Source organism: Macaca fascicularis, chromosome 10, assembly GCF_037993035.2.
Source record: "Macaca fascicularis isolate 582-1 chromosome 10, T2T-MFA8v1.1".
NCBI classification, from domain to species: domain Eukaryota; kingdom Metazoa; phylum Chordata; class Mammalia; order Primates; family Cercopithecidae; genus Macaca; species Macaca fascicularis.
Genome location: NC_088384.1, coordinates 33,275,141 through 33,296,265, shown reverse-complemented (window position 1 = coordinate 33,296,265; position 21,125 = coordinate 33,275,141). Strand labels below are relative to the sequence as shown.

Genomic DNA, 21,125 nt, shown 5'->3' with positions numbered 1-21,125 from the left:
TTCTAGTTGGAATTTTTTCCTTTTTTTTTTTGACAGGGTGTCACTCTGTCACCCAGGCTGCAGTGCAGTGGTATAATCATGGCTCACTGCAGTCTCAAACTCCTGGGCTCAAGCTATCCTCCTCCCTCAGCCTCCTGAGTAGCTTGCACTACAAACACGTGCCACCACATCTGGTGAATTTTTTAATTTTTCTTTTGTAGAGATGAAGTCTTGCTATGGTCACCCAGGCTAGTTTAGAACTCCTGGCCTCAAGTGATCCAACCACCTCGGCCTCCCAAAGTGCTGGGATTACAGGCATGAGCCACCATGCTCGACTGTTTCTTTCCTTTTTAAAACATTTTTAATTGAGATATAATTCCCAAAACATAAAATTAATCATTGTAAAGTTTATACTTCAGTGGCTTTTAGTATATTCCCTATGCTGTACATGCATCGCCACGATGTACAGAACATTTCCATTTCCCCAAAAGAAACCCCCAATCTGTTGGCAGTTATTCCCCACTTCTCCCCAACCCATGCCCTAGGTATCCACTAATCTACTTTCTGTCTCTGTGGGTTTGCCTATTCTGGACATTTCATAGAACTGGAATCACACAGTATGTGGGTTTTTTGTGTCTGGCGTCTTCCAGGTTCATCGGTGCCATGGCCCGATTCAGCACCTCATTATCTGTGATGCTGAATAATATTCCTTTATTCTGTTTATCCATTTTTCTGTTGGTGGTCATTTGTGTTGCTTCCACTTTTGGGCTATTGTGAATAGTGCTGTTATGAACGTTCTTTTTTTTTTTTTTTTTTTTTTTTTTTTTTTGAGACAGAGTCTTGCTTTGTTGCCCAGGCTGGAGTGCAATGGCGTGATCTCGGCTCACCGCAACCTCTGCCTACCAGGTTCAAGCAATTCTCCTGCCTCAGCCTCCTGAGTAGCTGGGATTATAGGCACCGCCGCCACGTCCAGCTAATTTTTTTGTATTTTTAGTAGAGACGGGTTTTCACCGTGTTGATCAGGCTGGTCTGGAACTCCTGTCCCCAACTGATCCACCCGCTTCAGCCTCCCACAGTGTTGGGATTACAGGCGTGAGCCACCGCACCCAGCCTGTTATGAACATTTGTGTACAAGTTTTTGTGAGGACATATGTTTTCCTTTGAGTACCTACAAGCAGAAGTGCTACGTCATAAGGTACTTCTATATTTAACGTTCTGAATTCCTGCTAAACTTTTCCACAGTAGCTGTACCACTTCATATTCTCACCAGCAATGTATGAAAGTTCGTTTTTCTACATTCTCACTATCACTTATTTTTTTAAAATTATTATTGTACTCATCCTAGTGGATGTGAAGTGGTACCTCATTGTGGCTTGAATTTGTATTTCCCTGATGACCAATAGTATTGAGTACCTTTCCATGTGCTTATTGGCCAGTTGCATATCTTCTTCAGAAAACTGTCTATTCAAATCCTTTGCCCATTTTCAAATTGAGTTATCTTTTTCTGCTTAGTTATAAGAGCTCATAAATATTCTCTATACTCAATACTTATGACATAGGTAATTTGCAAATATTTTTACCCATTCAATGAGTTGTCTTTTTACTTTACTGGTAGTGTCCTTTGATGCATATTTTTAATTTTGAGGAGGTCTAATTTATCTATTTTTTTCTTTGGTTGCTTATGTTTTTAGTGCCAAATCTAAATATTGCCTAATCTAAGATCATGCAGATTTTTACCTGTTTTCTTCTAAGAGTTTTATAGATTTGGCTCTTACATTTAGGTTATTTAGTTGACTTTCAGTTCATTTTCATATTAGCCCTAAGATAGAGGTCCAAGTTTATTCTTTAGTATGTGAATATCTGGTTGGCCCAGCACCATATGTTGAAAAGGCTATTCTTTCTCCATTGAATGTTTTTGGCAAACATTCAATATCAATTGACATTAACATAAATGTATAGATTTATTTCTGGACTTTCAATTCTATTCTGTATCTATAGTCATGCCAATATCACACAGTAATGATTACTCTCTCTCTCTCATATATATATACTCATACTTTTTGTTGTTGTTTTTTTGTTTGTTTGTTTGTTTTTGAGACAGAGTCTCACTTGGTCACCCAGGCAAACTGGAGTGCAGTGGCACGATCTCAGCCCACTGCAACATCCGCCTCCCAGGCTCAAGCAATCCTCTTGCCTCAGCCTCCTGAGTAGCTGGGATTATAGGCACTTGCCACCAAACCCAGCTAAGTTTTGTATTTTTAGTTGAGACGGGGTTTCACCATGTTGGCCGGGCTGGTCTCAAACTTCTGACCTCAAGTGATCTGCCTGCCTCGGCCTCCCAAAGTGCTGGAATTACAGGCATGAGCCACTGCACCCCGCCGATTACTATAGTTTTGTAGTAAGTTTTGAAATGGAGAAGTGAATCTTCTAACATTGTTCTTGTTGAAGATTGCTTTGGTTCTTCTGGTCCCTTGCAGTTCCAAATGAATTTTAGAATCAGCTTGTCCATTTCTGGGAGAAAAAAAAAAAAAGTTGAAATTTTGATAGGGATTGCATTAAATTTGAAGATCTTAATGTTAAGTCTTCTAGTCCATGAATATAGAATATCTTTCCATTTTCTTTCAACAATGTTTTGAAGTTTTTGTATACCAGCCTTGCACTTTTTTTTTTTTTTTTTTTGAGACGGAGTCTTGCTCTCTCGCCAAGGCTGGAGTGCAGTGGCCGGATCTCAGCTCACTGCAAGCTCCGCCTCCCGGGTTTACACCATTCTCCGGCCTCAGCCTCCTCAGTAGCTGGGACTACAGGCGTCCGCCACTTCGCCTAGCTAGTTTTTTGTATTTTTAGTAGAGATGGGGTTTCACCATGTTAACCAGGATAGTCTCGATCTCCTGACCTCGTGATCCGCCTGTCCCGGCCTCCCAAAGTGCTGGGATTACAGGCTTGAGCCACCGCGCCTGGCCTGCACTTCTTTAATTAAATTTATTTCTAAGTATTTAAGGAGTATTCTTTTGATGCTATATTTTCTTAATTTGATTTTCAAATTGTTCATTGCTGGTAGATAGAAATGCAACTGGTTTTGTATATCAATCTTGTATCCTGCAACTTTACTAAACTCACTTATTAGCTCTACCAGTTTTTCTGCAGATTTTTTTTTTTTTTTTTTTTTTTTTTTTTTGAGATGGAGCCTTGCTCTGTCGCCCAGGCTGGAGTGCAGTGGTGCGATCTCAGCTCACTGCAAGCTCCACCTCCCAGGTTCACGCCATTCTCCTGCCTCAGCCTCCTGAGTAGCTGGGACTACAGGCGCCCGCCACCACACCTGGCTAGTTTTTTGTATTTTTAGCAGAGACAGGGTTTCACTGTGTTAGCCAGGATGGTCTCGATCTCCTGACCTCGTGATCCATCCGCCTCAGCCTCCCAAAGTGCTGGGATTACAGCCGTGAGCCACCGTGCCCGGCCCTGCAGATCCTTTAGGGTTTGGTTTTGTTTTGTTTTGACAGGGTCTTGCTCTGCCACCCAGGCTGGAGTGCAGTGGCATGATCATGGCTCACTTAATCTTCCAGGCTTAGGTGATCCTCCCACCTCAGTCTCCTAACTAGAACTACAGGTGTGTGCCACCATGCCCAGCTAATTTATTGTAGAGACGGGGTTTTGCCAGACTGCCTGGGCTGATCTTGAACTCCTGGACTCAAGCAATCCACCCACCTCAACCTCCCAAAGTGCTGGTATTAAAGGTATAAGCCACCATGTCCAGCTTCTTTGGGGTGTTCTTTAAACAAGATCATGTCATCTGCAAATGGAGACTGTTTTACTTCTTTCTCTCCAATCTAGATGGCTTTTTGTTATTTTTTCTTGTCTAACTGCCCTGCCTAGAATTTCTAGTACAATGTTAAGTAAGTGGCAAGAGTGGCCATCTTTGTCTTGTTCCTAATCTCAGGGGAAGGCTTTCAGTTTTGTACCATTAAGTATATTAGCTGTGGGTTTTTTTCATAGATTCCCTTTATCAGACTGTGCGAGTTCCCTCCTATGCCTAGTTTGTTGCATGATTTTTATCACTAAAGGGTATCCTGACTTTGTTAAAGGTTTTTTTTTTCCTTTTTTTTTGAGACAGAGTTTCACTCCTGTTGCCTAGGCTGGAGTGCAATGGTGTGATCTCGGCTCACCGCAACCTCCGCCTCCCAGGTTCAAGCAATTCTCCTGCCTCAGCCTCTATAGTAGCTGGGATTACAGGCACCTGCCACCATACCCAGCTAATTTTTTTGTATTTTTAGTAGAGACGGGGTTTTACCATGTTGGTCAGGCTGGTCTCAAACTTGTGACCTCAGGTGATCCACCCACCTTGGACTCTCAAAGTGCTGGGATTACAGGCGTAAGCCACCACACCCTGCCTGTTAAATGTTTCTTTGTCAAATTCTTTTGTGACTATTTAAATAACCTTGTGGTTCTGTCCCTTTATTCTATTAATATGATGTATTACATTGATTGGGCTCTGTATTTTAAACCAATCTTGCATTCCTGGGATAGATTCCACTTGGTCATGGTGTACAATCCTTTAACATGTTGCTGAATTTGGTTTGTTAGTTGTTCGTTAAGGATTTTTGAATCCAAATTTACAAGGGATATTGGTCTGTATTTTTTATTGTGATGTCTTTGTCGAGCTTCACAGCATTAAGTCAAAAGTGTTCCTTCCTCTTCTCTTTTTTTGGACACATCTGAGAAGTACTGGTGTTAACTCCTCTTTAAACATTTGGTGGAATTTGCCAGTAAAGCCATCTGATCCTCTGATCCCGGGCTTTTCTTGCTAGAACAATTTTTTTTTTTTTTTTTTTTTGAGACGGAGTCTCGCTCTGTCGCCCAGGCTGGAGTGCAGTGGCGCAATCTCGGCTCACTGCAAGCTCCGCCTCCCGGGTTCACGCCATTCTCCTGCCTCAGCCTCCCGAGTAGCTGGGACTACAGGCGCCCGCCCCTGCGCCCGGCTAATTTTTTCTATTTTTAGTAGAGACGGGGTTTCACCATGGTCTCGATCTCCTGACCTTGTGATCCGCCCACCTTGGCCTCCCAAAGTGCTGGGATTACAGGCGTGAGCCACCACGCCCGGCTTTTTTTTTTTTTTAACTACTAACTCCAAATTCATCAAATTTGGGAAGATTTCAGCCTTTATTTCTTACTGAGAATGAGCCATTTCTCTTGAATGTTTTCCTCATGTTGCTGCAAGCCTGTTTTTGTTTGTTTGCTTTTGTTTTTTTAAGATAGGTCTTGCTCTGTTGCCCAGGCTGGAGTGCAGTGGCGTGATCTCAGCTCACTGAAACCTCTGTGTCCCGGTTCGAGCGATTCTCCTGCCTCAGTTTCCCAAGTAGCTGGGGTTACTGGCATGCGCCACCACGCCTGGCTGGTTTGTTGTTTTTTTGTTTGTTTGTTTGTTTTTGCATTTTTAGTAGATACTGGGTTTCACTCTAAGACTGGTCTCAAACTGCTGATCTCAAGTGACCCATCTGACTCGGCCTCCCAAAGTGCTGGAATAATAGACATGAGCCACCACGCCCAGTCTGCTGCAAGCCTTTTTTTTTTTTTTTTTTGAGACGGAGTCTCGCTCTGTCGCCCGGGCTGGAGTGCAGTGGCTGGATCTCAGCTCACTGCAAGCTCCGCCTCCCGGGTTTACGCCATTCTCCTGCCTCAGCCTCCCGAATAGCTGGGACTACAGGCGCCCGCCACCTCGCCCGGCTAGTTTTTTGTATTTTTTTTTTTAGTAGAGACGGGGTTTCACCGTGTTAGCCAGGATGGTCTCGATCTCCTGACCTCGTGATCCGCCCGCCTCGGCCTCCCAAAGTGCTGGGATTACAGGCTTGAGCCACCGCGCCCGGCCTGCTGCAAGCCTTTTAATGTCCACAGCTATAAAAAAAAAAAAGTTGATTTTTGAGTTTTTTCCCTTTTTTCATTGTTTTTGTGAAGGGGTGAAATTTGTATTTCTTCATCCTCCATCTTCATTGATGTCCCTCCTTAGCTGGATTTCTGATAGGGCAGACACAAGTGCCCCAACTCACAAGACACTTATTTAGTTATAAGGATGATGGTTCTCAAACTTTAGTGAACACAATTAACTAGGGGAGACTATTATAAATGCATATTCCTAGGTCCCACCACAAATTCCGATGAGTTTGTCTGTGGCCTGGGGACCTGCATTTTGAAAGCACTGGATTACAAGATCTAAAAGTAACGAACAAATTGGGAGGTTGAGAGGAGGAAAGGTTGTATAAATATGTTAACTTCACATTGATTTCATACAATAGAGCCAAAAAAAAACTACACAGTTGAGAAATCAAGATGTGGGGTGTATGCTTTAGAGTTACGAAGGCAACCACTGTAAGAACTAGAAACAAAAATAGTTAAGACAGGCCACCTTCAGGGAGTGGAGCTGAAGTAAGACAGGGCAATTTTAAATTTTCTTTATAGTTTGAGCTTTCTTTCTCAAATACAGCTGTTATCTTTATAATAAAACAAACACAAAAATGACAAGAAAATCAGTTAAAAGGGGGCTATCGGCCAACAATTCTGTCTTTCCTTCCCAGTGCCTCTGCCAGCATAGTCATCCATCCACCAGCAGCTATGGCCCAGGGGCGTGCAGCCTGGCTCCTCGGAATGGCACATGGAGCTGGGCTCCTCCCAGGAGCCACATTCCTTCCCACCTCCCGCCAGAGGCAGGCATGGGCAACTGAATGCAACCAAGATGAAGAGGACACTGTAATCTTAGCAATTGTTAGCTGCCAGCCGCAGCCATAACCTGGAGTCACAGAGCCCTGGACTCAAGGTCAAAAGAGACCTACACAAGGTCACATAGTGACCCAGTCCTTACCAGAACCAGTAGTCTTTGGAGCTTAAAACAAGTATAGGCCAGGCGTGATGGCTCATGCCTGTAATCCTAGCACTTTGGGAGGCTGAGGCAGGCAGATTTCTTGAGCTCAGGAGTTCGAGACCAGCCTGGGGAACACGGTGAAACCCTGTCTCTACTACAGTAATAAAGAAATTAGCCAGCTTCGTGGTGTGCGCCTGTAGTCCCAGCTACTTGGGAGGCTGAGGCAGGAGAATTGCTTGAGCCAGGGAGGTGGAGGTTGCAGTGAGCTGAGATCGCACCACTGCACTCCAGCGCGAGATAGAGCAAGACTCCATCTCTAAAAAATAAAATAGGGCCGGGCGCGGTGGCTCAAGCCTGTAATCCCAGCACTTTGGGAGGCCGAGACGGGCGGATCACGAGGTCAGGAGATCGAGACCATCCTGGCTAACACAGTGAAACCCTGTCTCTACTAAAAAATACAAAAAACTAGCCGGGCGAGGTGGCGGGCGCCTGTAGTCCCAGCTACTCGGGAGGCTGAGGCAGGAGAATGGCGTAGACCCGGGAGGCAGAGCTTGCAGTGAGCTGAGATCCGGCCACTGCACTCCAGCCTGGGAGACTCCGTCTCCAAAAAAAATAAAATAAAATAAAATAAAATAAATAAGCATAAATCTAAAACACTTTGCTTGGAAGCTGGCCTCAGGTTTAGCTTATACCATAAATTCACCTGCCAACTGTTTCAGAGGTCTGGAACATGCAAGTGGGGATGGCCGATTCTGAGGGAGGTATGGGCATGTGACAGCTGTGCCCTCTGAGCTGTGGGGGAATGTGGCTTCCCCGATCCCTGGGCTCTGGAGGGCTGTTTTCTGGGTGAAGGTGATCCAGACCATTCAGGCCAAAGCCCCAGTGCCAGAGACTCATTGTCCTTCCCACGGTGGAGATGTTTCTCCCTCTCAAGACATCCTGCACTAGCATGGGACGGGCTCCTCCACTCCACAGTGCCTGGAATCCATGTGGGCAGGGATGAGGAGGGAGGCAGCTGTTAGTGGGAAGCGAGGCTGTGGGACTCCAGCGTTCTGGACAGCCCCAGCCAGAGGTGACACTACTCTGATGTGCTGAGTGGCTGACTGGTAGGGTGTTAGTGAATGGAGGTTTTCTCACAACTCCATGAGAATCCGGGGCAGGCCATGATAGTGGGGAAGGCTTTCAGATGACGCAGCACTGGAGCTGGACCTGCTGGCTGGGCAAGCTTCAGACACAGGAGGGTGGTGGCTTGTCCCTTGCTGTAACAGGCAGAAAATGTAATGATGTGACACGCCCCACCTGGGCCCATCTTGCCTCTGGCTCTGCAGGCCTCCTGAAATCAGCTCTAGGAGGCCCAGGGAACCCCACAGGCAACACCAGATTTGACCCCACCAAGGAGGCCATACCAGGTCCCAGTCCACAAGATGAACACTGTGCTCTTTAAAAAGAACCCCTGTCTTTGTTGGTGTTAGTTCCCAGCCAGTGAAGTCACAATGATGGTAGCAACCAGTACCATCACCTGGTACCTGAGTGCCAGGCACGGCTCCGAGGGATGCACACACACAATGCTACCCCTCAGCCCCAGCCATCCATGGACCCTGTGGAAAGGAAGGCATGGAGACACATCGCAGGACTTGAGAGCGGCAGAATCAGGATCTAGGTGGGTAGTCAGCTCCAGTGGGGGGTTCACGGCCCCTCGCTCCTCTGCCCTTACCTTCACCCATGAGAATGTGACCAATCATCTCTGTAGCTGCAGAGGCCAGCAAAGGGTGAGACTCCTAATTCCAGTGCATATTTGCTGAAAGAGAGAATGAAAATGAGTACCCGCATATCTCAGGTACCTACAACAGACTGTCATTGTAACTGCAAGGGACAGAGTGAACTTAATAGACACCAACATGTCCTCAGCAGTTCCAACAAAACAAATGGTGACAAGTACCAAGTCAGTATGACCTACTAGTCTCCAAATCATAGTAACTGGAGGTCAAAATGAAGAGGCAGGACATTCCAGAACAGTACGGACGCACCAAAGGAACAGGCAAAAATGCGCACCTCCTTCTTCTTCTTCTCAAAAGTATGTATACTGGTTTTCTGTTGCTGCCATACAAATTACCATAAATTAAGCAACTTAAAATAATACATCCCAGTGCTTTGGGAGGCCAAGGCGGGAGGATCACTTGAGCCCAGGAATTCGAGGGTGCAGTGAGCTATGATCAAGCCACTACACTCCAGTCTGGGTGACAGAGTGAGACGCTGTCTCTAACAACAGCAAAGCCCAGTTCTGGCAGTAAAGGTGGCATTTCATAGCAATGGGAAGGTGCAGGGTGATCCTGGCAGGGCACGTGATGAGGGTGTGGAGGCAGCGCCTGGGAAACATCCATGTCAATACGATCACAGAAACAATGGCAGCTCCCTCGCGACTGAAGCAAAGTAGAAAATGCACCGATGAAGGTGGAGGGTGCAGAATGCAACCCAAAGTACAGAAGAGGTGAGGGTGCAGAAAATTATGGGCAAAAAACAATGCTCTCAGGTTCTAGATTTGTGGTCTTAATTGAATCATAATTTGGAGAGTCTTTTTTTTTTTGAGATAGTCTCGCTCTGTCGTGTAGGCTAGAGTACAATGGCGCCATCTCAGCTTACTGCTACCTCCGCCTCCCCGGTTCCAGTGATTCTCCTACCTCAGCCTCCTGAGTAGCTTAGATTATAGGCACGCACCACCATGCCCAGCTAATTTTTGTATTTTTAATAGGGACTGGGTTTTACTATGTTGGCCAGGCTGGTCTTGGACTCCTGACCTCAGATGATCCACCCGCCTCGGCCTCCCAAAGTGCTGGATTACAGGCATGAACCACTGTGCCTGGCTGGAGAGTCCATTTGGGCCACGTGTGGTGGCTCATGCCTATAATCCCAGCACTTTGGGAGGCCAAGGCGAGTGGATTACCTGAGGTCAGGAGTCCAGGACCAGCCTGACCAATATGGTGAAACCCTGTCTCTACCAAAAATACAAAATATAGCTGGGCATGGGGGTACGCACCTGTAGTCCTAGCTACTCGGGAGGCTGAGACAGGAGAACTGCTTGAACTCGGGAGGCAGAGGTTGCAGTGAGCTGAGATCATGCCACTGCACTCTAGCTTGGGCAATAGAGTGAGACTCCGTCTCAAAAAAAAAAAAAAAATTGTTTTTGTACAGATGGAGTCTCACTGGGTTGCCCAGGCTGATTTCAAACTCCTGGCCTCAAGCAATCCTCCCACCTTGGTCTCCCAAAGTGCTGGGATTACAGGCATGAGCCACCTTGACCAGCCAAATAAACTATTTTAGACTGTTCCCAGGACAAGTTTAGGGCAAATGTTCCACAAACCATTACATGTAAGCACATGTGTGATTATGACTGAACTTTCACCTGATTTGTGAGGCCCCACAGTAGCCTCAGAAGGAAAGAGCCTGGCCCCTCAGACTGCAGGGAGGTGAGTATTCCATGCTCACCTGGGCCACCTCCACCTCCTGCAGCTCAAGGGCTCAGCCTGGTGGGTGCTGGTCCCCAGGGTGCAAAGGAGGAGCCAGCTTCTGTCTTGCATGGGTTGATGGCCATGCAGTTTGATTTCTTCTTTGAGTCAAAGGAATCCCGTCAGGGCCAGCCTGCAGCTGCCCTCCTGTCTTGGAAGACTAAGAACTGCACCCCGCTCCTGCAAGCTCGTCCATAGCCCCGGCAATGCCACGTGCTGCCTTCCTTTGCTGCATACTGGTCTTGGCCACCTGCTATCACCATGTGGCTTCTCCCATGCCCTGGTCCTTGCCCCTGCGGCATTTAAGCACATCTCCGCACGCGCTCAACACTGCAGTGCAGCCACTTTTGTGTGCTTCTGATCTCAGTGAGTTCGCATGCTCAAGAAGCCGCAGAGCGGCCATTGCTGTGTGCTTCTGATCTCGGTGAGTTCGCATGCTCAAGAAGCCTTTGGCACAGAGTTTATGACCTCAGGCTCTCCAGTTCAGTGGGCTTAGGTTCACCCCAGACCTGTTCTATTTACTAGCTAAGTGCAATTCTCTTAACCTCAGTGAGCTCATCTAGTTATATACAGAATGGTGATGGCAGTACCTACCTTATAACATTGGACTGATTCACCCAGCAAACATACCTTGGGCACCTTCCGGTGCTCTCTGTGTGGGGGTACAGCTGAACTGCTGCAGGGTGACAATGGAACTAGAGCTGGGGCGGGGGCTGGGGGCTGCAGGGGCTGGCCCAGGCAGGACCTTCAGTGCCTGGCTAGGAGCCTTGGACTCTGTCCTCAGAGCAGTGGGAACCCACTGGAGGGCTTCAGTTGCAGGGTGGGAAGGGTGATGGGGTATGCCAGACTCATCCGAACAAAGCCACAGTCTTTGTGGAGGGGGCAGCAACTAGAGCCCCGGGGACTACACAGGCAGCTGTTTGCAAGGATTCTGCAGGCAAAAGTAGTGTGGGGGGAAACTGAGGATGAACTTGAAACTTAGGGTGGCAGGTGGGCGTGTAAATTCGTTCAACCTTTATGGAAAACAGTATGAAGATTTCTCAAAGAACTGAAAATAAAACTACCATTCGCTCTGGCAATTCCATTGTTGGGTATCTAAAGGAAAAGAAATCATTACATCAAAAAGACACCTGTATTTGTATGTTTATTGCAGTACTATTCACAACAGCAAAGACACAGAATCAGCTTAAGTGTCCATGGATGGATGAATGAAGAAAGCAAACATGGCATATGTACACAATGGAATACTATTTGGACTTAAAAAAGAATAAAATCATATCTTTTGCAGCAGCAAGGATGAAGCTGGAGGCTATTATCTTAAGTGAAACAAGCTGGATACAGAAAGACAAATACAGGTTCTCACTTATAAGTGGGAGCTAAATAACATGTACACAAGGACATAGAGTGTGAAATGATAGACAATGGAGACTTTGAAGGGTGAGGGGTGGGAGGGGGTGGCTGGTGAGAAGTCACTTAATGGGTACAGATATTTGGGTGATACCCTAAAAGCCCACACTTCACCAATATACAATCTATGGATGTAACAAAACTGTACCTGTACCCCATAAATTCATACAAATAAAAAAGAAATTTAGGTGATAAGAGCTACGGGCCCTGGTTACCAGTCCTGCGCATGTGCATGAGTGTGTGATTTGTGGCGTCACACCGTGTCAGGAAGCCAATCGGGGCACTGGGAGAGGTGATAAACTGGAATTTGGAAATGCTGAATTTGCGGTGCCTGTGAGGTAGAAAGTGAGGAAGTCCAGCAGCAATGGGCTAGACATCTGGAATTTAGGAGAGATCTTAATGGAAGAAAAATATTTGGGAATTAGGGTTTTCAGGGGGTAACTGGCAGAGAATTGAGGGAGGAGATGGCGTGGGGTTAATAACGTGATTATATCTTCTTTTTTTTTTTGAAATGGATTCTCGCTCTGTTGCCCAGGCTGGAGTGCAGTGGTGCAATCTTGGCTCACTATAACCTCTGCCTCCCAGGTTCAAGCAATTCTCTGCCTCAGCCTCCTGAGTAGCTGGGATTACAGGTGCCCACCACAATGCCCGGCTAATTGTTTGTATTTTTAGTAGAGATGGGGTTTCACCATCTTGGCCAGGCTGGTCTTGAACTCCTGACCTTATGATTCACCTGCCTCAGCCTTCCAAAGTGCTGGGATTACAGGCATGAGCCACTGCACCTGGCCCATATCTTCTTCTTTTTTTTTTTTTTTTTTTTTTTGAGATGTAGTCTCGCTCTGTTGCCCAGGCTGGAGTGTAGTGGCACAATCTCAGCTCACTGCAAGCTTTGCCTCCTGGGTTCACGCCATTCTCCTGCCTTAGCCTCCCGAGTAGCTGGCACTACAGGCACCCTCCACCACGCCCGGCTAATTTTTTGTATTTTTAGTAGAGACGGGGTTTCACGATATTAGCCAGGATAGTCTTGATCTCCTGACCTCATGATCCGCCTGCCTTGGCCTCCCAAAATGTTGGAATTACAGGCAGGAGCCACTGCGCCCGGCCCCATTCCCATTCTTGTTTCCAAAGGACTGTATCAGCTGTACTATCACCCCTGTAGGGACACGCCCTCAAACACCAAGGACTCCATTTTACAGACAAAAAATTGCAAAGTATAACAGTTGCACTTTGAGTATCTGCTGATCAAGAGAATACATAATGACAAAAGTGCATTATAAGTTCAGCAGCCTAGGGTTTTTTTTATAATTTTTTTTTTTTTTAAAGACAGGGTCTTGTCATGTCCACACTGATCTCAAACCTCTGGGCTCAAGTGATCTGCCTGTGTTGGCCTCCCAAAGTGCTAGAATTACAGGCATGAGCCACTATGCCAGGCCAAGCTCAGCAATATCTTAAGTGAGTCCGTATTTTATTAACTGCGATGACATCTATACACATTTGGAAAATACAGTATTGTGTCCACATGTTCTGTAGAAGCTTTGTTATATTAATTTAACGATAAATGCAAATTACTGAGCTATCTGATCTCAGGAGGTATAAATTACTTTCTCTAATTGCTGCCTTCAATCAATTTCTGTCAAATTTCCCTTATTTCCCTTAACAATACTTTGGGCAGATCCTGTAAGTTCCCAAGCAGTTATTCAAAGTCCAGTCAGTTCAATCTCAAATACAAGGTAAGCCTTTGCCCACTCCCATCACCACCTGGGTTTATGGCTTAGGACACTTTAAGAGAACAGGTGGGATGTGCTGCCTCAGAATTCCCACCACTCTCCTTAGGGTCTCCCTTCTCTGATGTCAGGTCATGGAGAATGAATTAGGGAAAAGGGCAAAAATCTTTCCATCCACAGGGTCACTGGCTGTATTTTTCTCAGGCTAACACTAATTCAATTTTTTTAAATTGAGGTATACTTTACTTATAACAAAGTTCACCAATTTTAAGCACACATTTTAATTTTTGACAAATAACTACCACAATTATGATACAAAATATTTTCACTGCCGAGCCCACTTTGTGCTCCATGCACTCAATCCTTTCCCCCAACACCCAGCCCCTAAGTACTCATCTGCTTTCTCTCACCACAGTGTTGGCTTTCTAGAATTTCACAGTACGCAGCCCTTGGTGTCTGGCTTCTCCTGCTGAGCCTGACAAACGTGAGACTCCTTGCCACGTGCAGCAGCAGTCTGGTCCTTTATTCTGCCGAGTGGTATTCCACTGTATGGATCCACTTGTTCCACTTTTTTTTTTTTTTTTTTTTTTTTTGAAACGGAGTTTCACTCTGTCACCCAGGCTGGAGTGCAGTGGTGCGATCTCGGCTCACTGCAACCTCTGTCTCCTCGTTTCAAGCGATTCTCCCACCTCAGCCTCCCGAGTATCTGGGATTACAGGCACACACCACCATGCTCAGCTAATTTTTGTATTTTTAGTAGAGACGGGTTTCACCATGTTGGCCAGGCTGGTCTCGAACTCCTGACCTCAGGTGATCCACCTGCCTCGGCCTCCCAAAGTGCTGGGATTACAGGCGTGACCCACTGCGCCCGGCCTCCACTCTTTGACTATTATCAATAATGCTTCTATGAACATTTTGGTACAGTAAGTCTTGTGGGGACATGTTTCTATGTCTCTCGGCTACGTACCTAGCAGGAGGATCGCTGAGCTGAATGGTTAAGTGGTTACAACTTCATGGGAAATTATCAAAATGTTTTCCAAATTGCCCTAATCATTTTGCATTCATTCCTACCTACTATGTGTGAGAATTCTAGTTGCTCCACATCTTCATCAACACTTGCTACTGTTAGTCTTTTTAATTTGGGTCATTCAAGTGGATGTGTACTGGTTTAGTGATGTCTCGCTGTGGCTTTGTGTTTCCCTAACAACAGATGATGGCCAAGCATCCTTCATGTACTTACGTGTCATCTGTATCGTATTTCTTTGGTGAAATATTATTGTTAGTAAATCAATCAATCTATCTATCTATCTATCTATCTATCTATCTATCTATCTATCTATCTATCTATCGAGACAGGGTCTCACTTTGTCACTCAGGCCGGAGTGCAATGGTGCGATCACAGCTCACTGCAACCTTTACCTCCTGGACTCAGGTGACTGTTCCACTTCAGCCTCCCGAGCAGCTGGGACTACAGGCATGCACCACCACACATGGCTAACTTCTTTTTTGTTTGTAGAGATGGGGTTTTGCCATGTTACCCAAGCTGGTCTCAAACTCCTGGGCTCAAGTGATCTGCCCACCTCGGCCTCCCAAAATGCTAAGACACTGCATTCAGCCTGTTTGTAATTTTCTTATACAGCCAAATTAGTTCTTTATGTATTCTGAGTAGAAATCCTTTATATGTATTTAGATTTTCTCCTAGTCTGTAGCTTGCCTTTCATTGTCTAAATGAGATCTTATTAAAAATTAATTTTCTCTGGGTTTATTGAAGTATAACTTACATTTAATAACACTCACCCTTTTTAGGCAGAGTTCTGTGAATTCTACCACTACAATCAAGATACAGAATTTTCCCATCACCCTCCCAAAATTTCCCTATACCCTCTTCTAGTCAATCCCCTCCCCTCAAATGCAACCCCTGGCAACCAACCACTGGCCTAATAGTGTCTTTTGAAGTGGTCAAAGTTTAAAATTTGATGCAGTACCATTAATCAATTTTTAAAATTATGTGTCTTAGTCTGTTTGTGCTGCTATAACAAAATACCTGAAACTGGATAATTTGTAAACAACAAATTCATCACTTACAGTCATAGAGGCTGGGAAGTCCAAGATCAAGGCACCTGCAGGTTTGGTGTCCAGTGAGGGCCCACTCTCTGCTTCCAAGATGGTGCCTTGTTGTGTCCCCTCGAGGATATGAACACTGTGTACTCACGGTGAAAGAGATGGAAAGGCATAAAAGGGCTAGCTGGTTTCTTTGGGCCCTTTTATAGGGGTACTAATCTATTCATGAAGTTGGAGTCCTCATGATCTAATTCCTCCCTAAAGTCTTAAACTCAAGTAGCTTAAGTTCTCCAACTAGCTGTTTTTGATCTCTGTGAGGCCAGTCTGTACAGTGACTTTCTTCTTTCTTTCTTGTTTTGAGATGGAGTCTCGCTCTGTCACCCAGGCTGGAGTGCAATGGCATGATCTCGGCTCACTGCAACCTCTTCCTCCCGGGTTCAAACGATTCTCCTGCCTCAGCCTCCTGAGTAGCTGGGATTACAGGCAAGTGCCACCATGCCTGGCTAATTTTTGTATTTTTAGTAGAGACGGGGTTTTACCATGTTGGTCAGGCTGGTCTCGAACTCCTGACCTCGTGATCCACCCACCTCAGCCTCCCAAAGTGTTGGGATTACAGGCATGAGCCACCGCACCCAGCCCCACTGACTTTCTTTCATGGGGAGTTGATGTAAGTTTTTCCAAAGGCTCTGCAGGGTATCCTCAGTGTACAGTGTTCTGATATGGGAAACGGGCTCTAGCTCAACCTCCTTCACTCCCAACTCCAACTAGTTTTGCCATCAGTGTTACTCCCTATTGCTGCTTGCTTCACAGCCTCTGGCCTAGTGGATGGGGTCTGGCATTGGACAGCACAAGCAATGACAGGCAAGCCCCTGAAGACCCCTGCCCAGAGGTCTCTCTTTTAGTTTTCTCGATTTCTTCAAAGGCAAGTATAAGGGCAGTCTAGCAAGCTCACACTGTCCAAGCAGACATCCAATCAGGGAAGATGCCAGCCTCTCTTTTTAGGCATCTGAAGTCATTATGGTAACTCTCTTGGAGCTACACCTTATTGGCTTTAGTAATAGCACAGCACCCTCCCTATTTCTGCACCCAGGAGGCTGCTTAGGGAAACTCCTACCCTTCCTCCCACCCCATCCCTCTCCTGTTGCCCAGTTAAGCCTGAGGGTAGGGTGGTGGCAGTTCAGAATGACAGGGCTGGCTCTTCAGCCCAGCCCTCTAACGATAAGTTCTGGGTGCTGCTATGTTGTGCTGCCTTTACAGTGTGGGATACTGAATGCCTCTGGGTACTCACCTTTGTGCCCTGACTCACTAATTCCAGGGTAACAGGAAAAGGCTCATTAAACGTTCCGTTACATGTAGCTCTAATAAAAACAGCAATAATAACACCAAAACACTCACACAGTGCTTGCCAGGCACCAGTGTCTTTCTCTACTTATGTTAACTCATTTCCTCTTCACAACAACCCACCCCGTTAAGTAGGATCAGTAACCCCTTTGCACAGCTGAGGAAACTGAGACATAGAAGCGGTAAACTGCCCCAGTTCACAGGGATAGAGAGCCAGAGAGCTGCAATCCAACTCGGGGAGTTTGGCTGGAGTCCACGCTGTGCTGCTTTCCACATAAGAGAGACAGAGAAAAGCTGCACCTGCAAGATCCATGGTTTCGGCTGCGTATTTGAATAATGAAGTCAGCAGTCGGGAGCAAGGAGAAAGCACACATCTGCAGCCGCATCTCTGTCCCTGAGCGCTCCCCCACACTGCCAGACCATGGCGGTAGAGGGGAGTCCCGCGTCCTGACCCCCGGCAGCCGCGCACTGGGGGGCCCTCAACCTCCGGGTTACTTGAGGGCACTCTGTAGCCACCCACGGAGAAGAAACGACGGCGGCGGTCACCCTTCCCCACTCCAGCCGCCTGCGGTCCCGCTACCCCTCGGCCAGGACGCGTAGCAGCAGCCACTAGGCCAGGTGGCCCCAAGTTGCGTGCAAGAGCGACGGCTGCGCATGTGCGCGGCGTGCGTGGTGCGTGCGTGCTGACGCGGGTGTCTGCTCCAACGTGGGGGTCACTAGACAGCAACTGCCTTCCAAGTTCTCGTATCAGCTGCGGGAAGGACAGAATGGTTCCAGTCACCCGAGTGTGGAAGGAGACCCAATGCTCAGCAAATGCACGGACTTGAGTCCCTAGGAGCGGGGCGGCCATGGTGCGGAAGCAGCTGGCACGGCCCCCTCAACCGCGGACCCCTGGGGTTCTCACTGCCGACCCGCGCGCGTTCAGTGCTGCGCATAAGTAAGATTTCCAATTGGAAGGCCTAGGTCCCAGCTTTGCCCCGCACCACACCGTGGCTTTGGGCCAGACACGTCATAGCCCTGGAGCTCTTTCTCCCCATTGTTGAGATGAAGAGGGTGCACGAGGTGTTCGACGCAGCAAGGTTAAATGGAAGGAAACGGGGTGGCCACTTAAGTGAGTGGTTGCACGCGCTTGCGTTGGGTGCTGCAGCCTGGAGCCAGGAAGGTGGGGCAGGGACCTTGTAGTGTAAGGAGTGGCAGTGAAAGTGCCTGGGGTCAGAGGGAGGCAGGGGATGAGTTCTGAGTGGGAGGAGGGGCAGCTCAGGTTTCATCAAACAGATGACCTCTGAACCAGAACTTGAAGGATGAGAAGGCACATGACTGAGAGGGGCGATGGCCCTGGGAGCATCCTGGCACAGCGGGTGCTGAAAGCCTGCATAGAGCATAGATGTGTCTAGAGAGTTCTGGGATTGATCGCTAGCGCAGTGTTGGGCTCATGAGGAGGCAAGAGGTGGGCTTGGAGCTGGAGGTGGGAAAGGCATGGGGAGTGTCTTGAAAGCCCCCTTCACCTGCTGGTCTTGAAACACTGCAGAGGGTCTTTAGGCATGGAATTTATATGAGATGTGTGTTTCAGTAAAGTAACCGACAGGAACTACACAGGAATTGTAATTGTACAAAGGGGATTTCGGAGGAAGGAAGTTAGTCTCAGTCCAGGGAATAACGAAGGCCTGGGCTCAGGAGTTCAGTGGGGAAGGATAAAGAAGCAGGATTCCAGAGAGATTTTGGGCCTAGTAATTGACAGGCTCCCGATTAGAGCAGAATCTAAGATGATGCCTGGGTTTGGAAGACTGGGTGAACTGAATCATTAAGACACTGAAGTGTCTACCAAGTGCAGACCTTGTGCCAGGTACTCAGCATCCAAAGATCAAAAAAGACCTAGACTCTGCCCTCAGATATTTCTACTTGAATAGGGCAGGTGGACACATAACTAGATAATTGTATCTATACCTTGTGATGTGGAGGATTACAGCTGTCCCTGCCTGACCTGGAGCTGGGGGTGAGGGCAGGGGGGCTTCCTAGAGAAGTGGAGCCTGAGCTTGGCAGAAATGGGAGTTCACAGGCAGTGTGAGATGGGTCCCCTAGGTACAGTAAGAACGCAAGCAGGAAGCCCAGGGAGTTTGTGGTGTGTTTGGAGAACTAGAAGCAGATGCTGGAGTGTAAAAGGAGAGCTTGACTTTTATTCTCCAGAGGGTGGGGAGCCATTGCAGAGCCTTAGGTAGAGAAGGGCCTGGTCAGATTTGGGTTTAGGGCAACTTACCCTGGTGCCTTGTGGAGAACGGTTGTAAAGGGGAGAAGCTAGGAGGGAGAGGTGGCTGTAGGAAGTGCTGGTGAAAGAGAGTGGAAGCTGGAGCTGACACAGGGAGTTCAGGAAGGAGAGAGGGGTGGGGGATGGTGGGGTGGGGAAGTGAAGGATGAGGAGGGAGGGCAGAGGTGAGGTCAGTGCTGCATACCAGGTGCATGAGGCCTGGGGACCATCTCTGTGGAGGTACCTAATGGCAATGTACTAGCCAAGTCATCTTGACCAGTTCACTTAGCCTTGGTGATTTGCCTCATATTGCAGAATGTGGATGATAAGACCTACCTCATAATGTTGCAGTGATTCACTCAACGAGTATTTACTGAGTATCTGTTGGTGTTCTGGGTGCCAGGGATTCATCCGGATGGCCTCAGCAGAAAATACACAGGAAATATGGGTTGAGCTAAAAATCAAGGGCCCAATTAGAACAGATTTGACTGTCATCCATATTAACACTCCCAGAAAAGAGGGAGATGAGCAGAGAGAGAGAGAGAGAGAGAGACTCTTCCAAGGCAAGGCAAGAGTAGGCTGCAGGATCACCCTGTGCTGGCCGGCAGGAGCCAGGGGCTGGCATGTATCTGTTTGGCCAGATCATCTTTAAGTGGCAGTTTGAGAGTAGGCTCTCTAAGCTCTTGCACTGGTGTCATCACTTCTGGGGATTTCCTGAAGAAATCCCCAGATTTCTTGTGTGGGTAGAGGGAGCTGGTGATAAGTATTCAGCCAGGTGCATCCCAGATCCCAGGGCCTCATGGGAGGACCCGGGAGTGCTGGAACCGGCCTCCTCATACCACGGTACAGCTCTGCCTAGAGCCTCTTTCTCTGCTGAGTGGTTCTCTTAGCACAAAATGAGTGTTGTCAAAAGGGCATGTATTCTGCTTTCACTAGCTGCACAAGAGAAGAACAGCGGCTATTGGTATGCCTTAGAACCACTCTTTTTTTCTTTTTTTTTTTTTGAGACGGAGTCTCGCTCTGTAGCCCGGGCTGGAGTGCAGTGGCCGGATCTCGGCTCACTGCAAGCTCCGCCTCCCGGGTTTACGCCATTCTCCTGCCTCAGCCTCCTGAGTAGCTGGGACTACAGGCGCCCGCCACCTTGCCCCGCTAGTTTTTTGTATTTTTTTAGTAGAGACGGGGTTTCACCGTGTTAGCCAGGATGGTCTCGATCTCCTGACCTCGTGATCCGCCCGTCTCGGCCTCCCAAAGTGCTGGGATTACAGGCTTGAGCCACCGCACCCGGCCAGAACTACTGTTTAGAATACCTACCCCTTTGACAACACGTACTTCGTTCTCAACCATAAACAACCATACCCCTTGTTTATGGTTGAGAAGATGAAGGCCTGGTGGAATTAGCTTCTTGCCAGAGACTACACAGTGGCCCTAAGGACTCTGCCTTTTCCTTGGCTCTCTGAGCTTTGTCTCAGAGGTGTTTAATTGCTCCAGCCAGATCCATGTAAATAGCAAATTAAGCCCACATGGTGGCTCATGCCTGTAATCCCAACACTTTGGGAAGCTGAGGTGGGCAGATCACTTGAGGTCAGGAGTCTGAGATAGCCTGGTCAATACAGTAAAACCCTGTCTCTACTAAAAACACAAAATTTAGCCAGGTGTGGTGGCACATGCCTGTAGCCCCAGCTACTGAAGTGGAAGCTACAGTGAGCTGAGATCATGCCATTGCACTCCAGCCTGTGTGACAGAGCGAGACTCCATCTTGATAAATAAATAGCAAATTAATGTTTTAAGTGAGGTAACAATAATTGTTTACTCTGATTTAATTTACAAATAAACATGGAGTTTTTGTTTATAAATTTTCACCACTTTTAAAATCTTCAAAGGCGAATTAAAATAGTTAATATTTGTTGAGTGCTTCATATGTATTTTCTCATTTGATTTTCACAACATCCCTGTGAGTTAGATATGATTATTGCCATTTTACTGACAGAGTAAGGTTGGAGCAAGGTGGAGTAAGATGGGGT

At 47.2% G+C, this 21,125-nt stretch overlaps 1 protein-coding gene across 13 annotated transcripts; it reads right to left on the bottom strand.

The window, feature by feature from the left end:
* Positions 1-326: 326 nt before the first annotated feature.
* Positions 327-19,166, bottom strand: LOC141407870 (uncharacterized). 13 transcript variants are annotated; one of them, XM_074004461.1, is made up of 5 exons: positions 17,163-17,499; positions 16,810-16,879; positions 15,546-15,660; positions 8,541-8,624; positions 327-2,490 (listed from the first exon to the last, which is right to left on the bottom strand). In XM_074004461.1, exons 1-4 carry the CDS (start codon positions 17,246-17,248, stop codon positions 8,605-8,607), a joined length of 291 nt encoding a protein of 96 aa, XP_073860562.1. In that variant the 5' UTR covers positions 17,249-17,499; the 3' UTR covers positions 327-2,490; positions 8,541-8,604. The 13 variants fall into 13 exon arrangements, with proteins under 13 accessions (XP_073860562.1, XP_073860553.1, XP_073860554.1 ...); XM_074004463.1 differs by lacking the exon at positions 327-2,490 and adding an exon at positions 5,541-8,085; XM_074004452.1 differs by adding an exon at positions 7,530-8,085 and having other exon boundaries at positions 15,546-19,166.
* Between the last annotated feature and the right edge of the window lie 1,959 nt (positions 19,167-21,125).

Bases quoted from the DNA above. Each gene is read 5' to 3' on its own strand.
- LOC141407870 (XM_074004450.1), bottom strand. From the start codon at position 17,712: ATGGCCGCCCCGCTCCTAGGGACTCAAGTCCGTGCATTTGCTGAGCAT.